Source organism: Lithobates pipiens, unplaced genomic scaffold (assembly GCF_037356315.1).
Source record: "Lithobates pipiens isolate NorthernLeopardFrog02 unplaced genomic scaffold, aLitPip1_a1.2 Scaffold_3, whole genome shotgun sequence".
Lineage (NCBI taxonomy): Eukaryota > Metazoa > Chordata > Amphibia > Anura > Ranidae > Lithobates > Lithobates pipiens.
The window spans coordinates 49,450,944-49,461,209 of record NW_027507790.1 but is presented as its reverse complement, the minus strand read 5'-3'; the positions used below and the strand labels follow the sequence as shown (position 1 = coordinate 49,461,209).

The 10,266-nt window shown below is 40.5% G+C and overlaps 1 protein-coding gene across 2 annotated transcripts in view; it reads right to left on the bottom strand.

The window, feature by feature from the left end:
* Positions 1–338: 338 nt before the first annotated feature.
* Positions 339–10,266, bottom strand: part of YPEL1 (yippee like 1) — a 31,748-nt gene continuing 21,820 nt past the window's right edge. For both annotated transcript variants that reach the window (XM_077461643.1, XM_077461642.1), the window contains one exon: positions 339–5,589. In XM_077461643.1, the coding sequence (XP_077317769.1) occupies positions 5,500–5,589 (90 nt within the window). In that variant the 3' untranslated portion in view covers positions 339–5,499. The remainder of the gene's footprint in view (positions 5,590–10,266) is intronic.

The window sequence follows — 10,266 nt, the reverse complement described above, 5'->3', positions numbered from 1 at the left end:
TTGCCCAAGCAGGCCGTTTTATTTTCATTTTAAGAGCTTTTGTTCGATTTTCTAATTGTTAGTGGAGTCGAATTCACATGCATTTTGTACCACAGCAGGGGGGGGGGGGGTTCTGTAGTCCTGTCATAGTGTGACCACACTGCTTCTCCAAAAAACACAGTAGAATGAGTTTGCATCGTCACCCTAGGACAGCAGTGAAGTATGTCACATATGTAGGCACAGTGCACACACACAATAATATATATTTATTTTAATTTTTTTCTGGCCTGTGACCAATGGACCATTTATACCCAGATGTCTACATTTCAAATAGAAATGAATGGAGAAAAAGACCACTGTGCTGATTAAAGCCTTTTATTGTGATACCTCAAATTGAATACAACAACGTGAAACAATCACACAAGTGTTGTACAATATAGCTAAGACAGAACAGCAAAGCTATGACATATCAAAAAAATAAAAAAAAATAAAAGTGTAAATGGTGTATATATATATAAAAAAAAAAAAAAGTCAAATGTGAGGTGTCAGCACTAGGCATCACATTGTGTGGTAGCAAGTTCCATTCATAACAGTGCTTTATCTGAAAAACTAGCTTAATATATAATCTCAGGGGTGAACTTCCAACAGTTCTGCTCAGCAGACTCTAAACACTGAAGGGGTTAAAGTTCACTAAATGAAAAATGTAATAGATGGATAGATATATATATATATCTCTATCTCACTGGTAGCATAATTGTCTGCCGATTGACTTTTTACTATTACTTGGAAACAATCATTTCAGTTCTGACTTCTCCTTTCCGATGTTTGTGACAAGCATAGCTGAAAAACAACATGATAGCCATTCTGTAGCATCATAAAAACATGGCCTATTTCACCATTTGTCAGTGACATTATTGAACCATGAAATAACAAATGAGAACACACATAGCAGTATTCTAAATGGAGGGTGTTTTGTAAAGTTCTATTTACCTGCTGACCACAGCTGAGAAGTTTCCAAGATATCCCCCAGCTGATGTCAGTCTCATTAACTTCAATGGGAAATGTTCCCACACTGTAAAATGGCACACCAGCATGATCAGAGATGGGAGATGCTACACAAACTTTACAGCTGCGGCTCTTTACAGCAGGGATCTAAAGCCAAGTATAACTCTAAACAAGTACCCAAATCACCCTGCACCAAACTATGTTTGAAGGGCATTCGTCCTTAAAAAGGTCAGTCCGGCCTAAAGCGATATTTGAACTTTTGGTAGATGCTAGAGGGAAATAAATAAATAAATAAATAAATACCAAAACCATTTCTTATATCTCTAAGGGACTTCAACACCAGGATGATTATACTCTGGCCTGGAAGAAGCACCCCAAGGTGGAGGAAACAACACCAAGCTGGGTAATCTTCTGTATTTCCAAAAAAGATATAAGAAACCAGCTAATGACTTAGCCCATTAGACGTCTCTTGTAATTAAAAGATTACTTTTGGAAAGACTGACCCTCTACGCACTTAGGCAGAAAATGCCAGGTCTACCTCTCCAACAGAGAATACTTCCTATGTTTCCACACATTATATTACTCCAAACTTTAAGAGATGCAACCAGTAATTATATTACTCCAAACTTTAAGAGATGCAACCAGTAATTTTCTACACACAGTTACATTAACAAAATGCCTTAAAGGGTGGACAGGCTGCTTCTGCTTGGATGTAATGACTGAGAGGTAGGCCATCTTCACACATAGAATTTGCAAGCCTATGTTTACCCTCTCAGATTACATGTGAAAAAGAGCATAGTTATTATAGTCTCAGAAGGTTCAATACTGAGTAAAACAGAACCATATATACAGGAAAATAGGTGTACAACAGTTTGTCTAATGCAAAAAACATGTCCCTGCCATGTGCAGTTGCAGGGAACAAAGAACGATGGTAATGCAAAACAGAAGTTTATGCTTGAAACAAGTAAAGTCCACTTCATTTTGTCACCATAAATAATTATATTGTAAGTCCACGTGATCACTTAAGTTTTGTTGTATATGAAGATCCAGAAAAAAAAAAAAAAAAAATTTTGCAAAAATATTTTCTATTTTTGTCAGACCAAGTACTGAGCAAATGTACAATGTCAGAACTCCCACTGTCACGGGGACATATAATATTGACAAACGGAGCACCCTAACCATCTAGGAGCTCCACCAATAATGTAGTTCCATTAAGGCCATTCTTGTAGAGCTGTCTTCTATCTGCCAGAGTATAGGGACAGTTTAAGCACTGGAATACCTGAAACTGAAACATACGAGTGAGGGGGGGGGGCAGGGAAAAAAAAAAAAAAGAAAAGAAGGGGGGACGGGAGGAGAAAACATTGCTTCCATGATAGTTTTTTTTTTTTTGAACGGCTTGTAAAAATGATATACACACGGCCACAAACAGAAATGTGTTAAGTAGCTACAACGATCATAAAAAAGTATGGAGAGATAAACAAAAAGGGAAAACAGCAACCTTACCATAAACACAAAACTTTTAAATATTACCCATATTATGTACAAAATTGGTTAATGGAAAATGCTTTTTTGTCTTTTTGTATATATATATTTCAAGTTTTATGCAAACTGCTGAAAAACAAACAAAAACAAAATCAGGATCAGTAACCAGACTGTCCTATATTTCACCTTAGCCACATCCGGGAGCCTTTATGTGTATGTTTTTTTTTTTTTTTAAGCAGGTGCTTTTTTTTTTTCATAAGGAAAGAACAGGCTTCTTTCTGATGGTGGCTGGATACCTTTGTATTTTTATTTAAATTTATTCCAATATAAATTTAGAGGCCAAGGATCATATGAATGTATGCAAAAGTCAAAGTACAGTTCATTGGACATATAGCAAAGTGCATAGCAAAAACTAGGGTCGAGCCTGCCAATCTCACCAATAGAATAGATAATAATGAAATATTAGTTGCAGCAGTCATGCAATTTCTAAATGAACCCTTTTCAGGAGCCAAGCGTTAAACATGGCCTTGTTAGATGCAGGCACCTATTGTCAGACATAACTAACTTCTTCACTAGCAGCGGAGAGGCCTAGTAAATGGATTTCAATAACCTATAGAAATACAGCAAAGTTAGTTGAGAATGTTTGCTGAAATAGTAGATCTCCAACTGTTTAATCATGTCATTCATATATAGCCACAATCTTTTTTTTTTTCTTTTTTAAGCAAAAATAGAATGACACTGAAAAGATGTCTTTCTCCTCTATCTATCTATATAGATGGCAGCTGTGAACTCTATTACAATGTTAACTAAAGCAGTTGTTGAAGTATACCATAAGCATAAAGTGCAGTCCAGCCTACTACTAAATAATGCGTTAAGCAGCAGCAATGCGTCAGTTATTACACTGAAGAAGCTTATAGCAGTACATAGAACATTTCTAGGGAGGTAAAAAGTGATAGAATCTTTTCTATTGCAAGGCTTCCCATTGTATCATTAAAGTCAAAGTGCTTACAGTAGTGGTAGTGTAAAATAGAAAAATAAAATGGTCCTAAAAAAAAGTCAGACTAGTTTTCTTTGCCGTCACCCCCATTCCTCTGGAAGGCCAGCAATTCCTAATAAACTTGTCCATCTACAGCAGACGTTTGCTTGAGATGTGACCAAACTCAGCACCAATGCCAATAATCAGGCATGTAGGGGACAGAGAAAAAAAAAAAAATTATATATATATATATATATATATATATATATATATATATATATATATATATATATATATATATATATATATATATATATATATATATATATATATAGTGTCAATAAACCTATATCATAATACTAACTGAAATTAGAGTCAAAGCCCTCCTAAAATAGTAGGACATCTTTGCAGGAGTTTAAAGATGGTTTCCCCAGGTATTCTCTGAAAAAAAAAAAAAAAGCCTGTGGATTTGCATTGGCAACAAAGAGCAGATTTTTCATATAATCTAATAACATCTGTCCTACTATGGCCCGCCTTGGCTAGGATTTGAGAAAGAAAAAAAAAAAAAAAAAAAACACATCAATCACAAAAGCCATACACCAATAACTGTGCAGGGGACACCCATATGTTACTAGGGCACAAGAAATGAATGCGGATTGCATTGTGGGTAAAGAAGCAGTAATCCGCATGGAGGGAAAAAGGTGAAAGGCTATGCCCAGTTTATACAATTTCCTTCCTACTTTCACAGCAGCTGCAGATGTGCACATGTAACAAGTCATTAAGGTAACATGTATTGTATACTTTCATTACTTTTCTTAAAAAATACAATAAAACCCAACAAACTTTGGAAATGATTTAACCAGCAAACCACCCACACCCCAAAGAGTTAAATTAAACATTCTTAGAAAAAAAAAAAACACACACAACACGGGATATAGTACTATACAAACAGGAAGGAACTTTTCCCCAGAAAGATTCCCTACAATATGAGTGTGCAAAAAAGAGGTGGGAGCATGTTTTATGACATTTCAAATGCCCTCTTTGTCCAGTGCATGAAGCCTACAATGGTTTATGGAACCAGCCATAACAACACACTTTAGATGTATGTGGCACTGGTTACACAACTGATTAAGCAAACTTCCTAGCTCCCAAGCAGGGTTTGCCATCCGGCCATGTTAGGCCACTCTAGAAGAAGAGAAGTTGAAATAATTTCTTAATGCAGGTTTTTTTTGGATCTCCAATTAGAAAAAAATAATGCATCTTTCTATGGAGGAAACATAATCGGGACCCCCCCCCAACAAGGCTGAACAATCTTAGCAACCTGGTATTATCTAAAAAGATGTAAACCAAAATGGAAATCATTGGAAGTGGGCCATCCACCCACTTGTCTGCTTTTTGGAAGAAAAAAAAACTAAAAAAAAAAACCCCTTACAGCAGCGCAGAGGATAACGTTTTTTTGAACATGCATTGAAGGCTCTGAAAACACCACTGTGATTACATCTTGTCTACCATGCCTTCAGTTCTGTAAACTCCTCCTTTTTTTGGACATGGAACATATTACACTGCAAGAAGTTCCATGTTTCAACTTTGCGAGTTAGTCGGCTGTCATTTTTTTTACTTCTTTCCTGGATGCACACTGGTTTCTTCAGTTCTGAACCTGGCATACCAAGGTGTTGGAGAAAAAACAGAACATAGGCATGCACAAAAACGTATGGCAATCCAATACAGGTGAATCCGGTGTCAAGGACTTGTGAGTGTTGACATCTCATCCAGTGTATGGCAGCAGTATCACCATAACATCCGATCACACATGAGGGGGAAAAAAGGAGGGAGGGAGGATGGTAAAACAGGAGCAGAAATCTTCTAGAACCTGTTGGAATTCAAGTCCAGCCACAAGGTGCCCATCAGCTACTCTAACAGTCCATGAGGTTACTTAATATATAAAGTTCAGTGATATATTCGGTTGCTCGGTATGAAAATCCACAGTTCGGTTTTACATTGCCTGTAATGTATGATTCACACTGACACAACCCGAAAGGAGAGCTGTGCAAGAGCGCTCACTCCCAGCCATTGTCTTTTATCATGTGAGCCAGTTCAATGATAAACTTTCCCTCCTTGTATTTTTGACTGCTTTCAAAGGCATGCTCCTAGAGGAAGCAAGAAGACTGGATGTAAGCAAATAAATAGCAGAAGCACTTCTAAGTAAAATTTGTCAGTATAGGAAAAAGGGATCTGCTGTTGCAGACTTCTTTTTAAAAGGGTGCAAGGTCCAGGGCTGTCAGCCTTATTTTTTCCTTCATTGCAGCGCAGGTAAAATGGCCTGAAACAAGTTTTTCCTTCCTGCCACACTTTACTGACTGCATGCTTGTTTCCAGTCAATAGTGTAGCACAGGGTAAGCAATGATGGCCCTGAAACTTGAATCTTTAGAACAAGTCATCAATGTCACCTCCTATATTTCAATCCTGACATATTCTATTTAAGTACCAACTATTCAGTGCCAGACTTTAAAAACATATTTCCCAGTGGAGATGTATTTTGAGGGACTGGATTACTTTTGTATATAACATAGCCTAACAATTACCAAAAGGTAAATTTCAACAGCCAATCGGCAACATACAGGAGGATGGGAACATTACTAAACTGACAAGAAAATAGGCAAATTTAGTCGTCAGTTGTCTCTTGGAACATGGCTAGCCCTAAATTAAAGTGACCCTGGCCTAAGCCATTGTCGAGGTAGCAACTGTGCCAAAGTACAGCAATTTGTTCTGTCTGCAAGTACCTGTGTTCAAATTGATAGTGGTTGTATCCCCTTGGATCCCAAGTCCTGGCTGTACATAAGGCCTTGACCTACTGTCCAAGCCACACCCCCCTCAACACTCAGCTGAATGACAATGGGTGGGAACATGCCAACAAAAAAGGTCAGATCCTCTGCTACCTACTAAAGTTATGGCATTTGACAGCTAAATAACAGGAGCATTGCTTAGTGCCAGGAGGGGAGGAGCTTTATCATATCTTAACTTAGACAGGAATGGAAACTTGTACAAACTGGGCCTTGTGCAAGATAGGACTCCACTAAGATTGATTTTTAAACTTAAAGTGGTTGTGAACCCTCACAGATACCTAATGAAGTGAATAGCCTCCGGTGATGCACACGAGATTAAACAAATCCTCCTACATATGTTGTACCCGTTTATCTGCAGCCTCTTTTTCTTTTCTTCTACATCCATTAAAAGTGCAGAATTCACACAGACTCACTCAGCTCTGAGAAGCAGGCAGTGGGGGATCTGAAGTTACACTCTGGACAGCTCAGTGAGGGGAGCTCTGAGCCTGATTGGATGGAAGGGACACACCCCTCCACACAGTGCACACACACACACACACACTCACACAGGAACAGAGATGGGGCTGTCAATCACAGGCTGTGTGTTGGAGCTCCCTCCCCTGCCACCTTTTTACTTCTTGGTATCAAGAAATCCGGTCAGAAATTGATTCATGCAGATAGCAGAACAAAGCAGTGGACAGAAATGACACTTAGTGCTCTGGGACCGAGACAAGTACACACTATAGAAGGAAAGATCTGCTTTGTTCATATTTCAGGTCAGAGGTTTACAACCACTTTAAGGCTGGTATACATGGAATTAATTTTGATGTGTACCACAGTCAGTTGCATCCCTGCTCGGACATCCGCAGGTAAAACGCTTGCCGTGCTATTTGCATGCCCTGGTTATTCCAGCTGCAAGAATCTGCCTCTGGAATCCAGAGCATGCACCTAAAGCTTTGTACACGCGCTTTGATTGTCGTACGACAGTACGTCTGATTTTTGTGACATGCTAGTCTCATGTTGAAAGTGGGGAGGTTACTAACAATACGAGAGTTTACGTTTGACAGTATACAATATCAGAAGTGACGCAACGTGTTTAATAGTTTTCTATGTATTCTTTTGTTTCTGAGCAGGCATAGTCTTGCCCTTACTATTTTTTTTTTGTACGAAAACCGTACTAATGAAACGAAAATCGAGACTTGAATTTTATAGCCTGCGCATCCAGCTTTTGTCTGAGGAAAAAGTGAAAATCAGCCGTCGAAAGTGCCGTACAAACGGTAAGATTTGCGGACGATTGGTCGTCATAACACAATTGACGTTCGAAAATCAAACCGTGTGTACGGGCCTTAACTGGCTGTGAAAGGGGCGGGAAACAAGAATTTAGTATTGCCAACTTTGCATCTTTTTAAGCCAGGTCAGAAGAAAGAACTTTTATTCATTTTTTTTATTGAAAAATAACAAAAAACATTTTTTTTTAAATAAATAAAACTATACTACTTTCTTGCTCCGTAAGGGGTATGCAACCGCCAAACAATGAACTTCATACACTTGGCCCTTTGGTATGTGCAAAAAAGCCAGAAAAAAACAAAACAAAAAAAAAACTGAAATAACCCAGCCAACACGTCTATGGGACTTTTACAGAGTAATGCATTACATTTTTATTTGGGCTTACCGTATATACTCGAGTATAGGCCGACCCGAATATAAGCCGAGGCCCCCAATTTACCCCCAAAAAAACTGGCAAACTTATTGACTCGTGTATAAGCCGAGGGTGAGACATGCCTGTCCATCCCTGTGTGTGTGTCCGTCCATCCCTGTGTGTCCGTCCATCCATCCCTGTGTGTGTGTGTGTCCATCCATCCCTGTGTGTGTGTGTCTCCATCCATCCATCCATCCATCCCTGTGTGTGTGTGTGTCTCCATCCATCCATCCCTGTGTGTGTGTGTCTCCATCCATCCATCCCTGTGTGTGTCTCCATCCATCCGTGTGTGTGTGTGTGTGTGTGTGTGTGTGTGTGTGTGTGTGTGTGTGTGTGTGTGTGTGTGTGTGTGTGTGTGTGTGTGTGTCCAGCCTACCTTTGTCCCGAGCCTCCGTCCCGTGCCTTGCCTCCTTGCCTCCGTCCCGTGCCGTGCCTTGCATCCGTCCCGTGTCGTGTCGTGCCTTGCCTTGCCCCCGTCCCGTCCCGTGCCGTGCCTTGCCTTGCCTCCGTCCCGTGCCCTCTTCGTCGGCGGCCATTGTAAAATTCAAAAGCTGCGCCGCCGCCTTCGCCTGTGATAGGCGGAACACTGAATTTCCCAGCAGCCTGTGTTCCGCCTATCACAGACGTCGTATCATCCTCGTCCGTAGTACGAGGATGATACGATGTCCGTGATAGGCGGAACACAGGCTGCTGGGAAATTCAGTGTTCCGCCTATCACAGGCGAAGGCGGAGCCGGAGGCGCGGCTTTTGAATAGAATGGCCGCTGTCTGTCTGCTCGACACGCTGATCGAGCGGGCAGACAGCGATGACTCGAGTATAAGCCGAGGGGGGCACTTTCAGCCTCAAAAAAGAGGCTGAAAATCTCGGCTTATACTCGAGTATATACGGTAAATAAACTTTAAAATTTCCTGTAAGTTTACAAAATTTGGTTTAATGGCACCACAATGTTTTAAGTACAATAAAAATGAATAACGGACTATAAATGTACCATTAATACAACTTCCCAAATTCAGTCACCATCTGCAATTTTCTAAAAGGGAGTACTGCTTGGACCTTGAGCCCTGGTTCACATTAATGCGATTGAACATGTCAAACCGAATGCCAAATCGGCAGCTATTGCCCGCAATAGAACTGTCCAAATCTGTGCGATGCCGCACAGATTCCCAAAATTAGTTTCTGTACTACTTTCAGCGATTTCAATAAACATCTGTGCAGGAAACCAAACAGAGGTCTCTGAAAATGAAAGACTGACATACGGGAATGAGCTGAACATACAAAATTTCAATCCCGCATCAATGTGAACCAGGGCTGAAGATGCGGCATCTGTCCACCGCAAGCTCTAAGACTGAGAACCAAAGACCATGGAATGCGCAGTTTTCAGTGCTCTGTAAGCAATGAGCCGGTGATTGTCAGACATCAGCTCTCTGCTCTGCACCCCATGCTCATTGGAGCTGCTGACTTAGGCTCTCAGCAGCTCGCTGAAGGAGGTGGGCGGATCCCGACTTTATTGTTGCGATTTTGCCCCTGCTGTGTGACATCATCCGACAGCCGACTTCAGCCTGCTGAAAACGGGTCTCACAGGACTGCAGAACAAACTCAAAAGATCTTTGGCTGTACGTCATGAATTAAAAATCTCACTGACCAAAACTCAATAGCAGCACAGTAATGGTCCCGCTAGTATAAAACAAGAATAACATTAATACTGGTCCAAATACTGGCACTGCTGTTAAATCAGGTTTTACCTAATAAGCCCTGATAGATTACAGTACCTTGCACTCCCTCTGCGTGAGAATTACTAAAGTATTACCTTAAAGTAGAAGTCAGGTCTAAACCTATTATCACCCCGATTCTAAGCCCTATACCAGTGATGGCGAACCTTGGCACCCCAGATGTTTTGGAACTACATTTCCCATCAATGTAGTTCCAAAACATCTGGGTTGCCAAGGTTCGCCATCACTGCCCTATAAAGATAAGATGTGCACAGTAGCTTAATCTAAGGGTACTTCAATCCAGTCTTGTGATTGGCTCCCAGCGTCGGGCTTCAAGGGAGAGGAGGCATAGTGGACAACAGATGCCCCTTAGTAAGTCAATGGGTGATGTCAACGCACAGGCACTGCAGCCAGTGTTGCTACTCTCTCCTCTAAAGCCAACTGCTGGGGAGATCACATGACTGAATCGCCCTTAGAATAGGCAACTATACACGTGTTTCCTTTACAAACTAGTTAGTAAAGTGCTTAGAATGGGGGGTGGAAAGTTCAATGAATATTAAAAAATAGGGGTGGGAGAAGATAGGTTTAGACTGG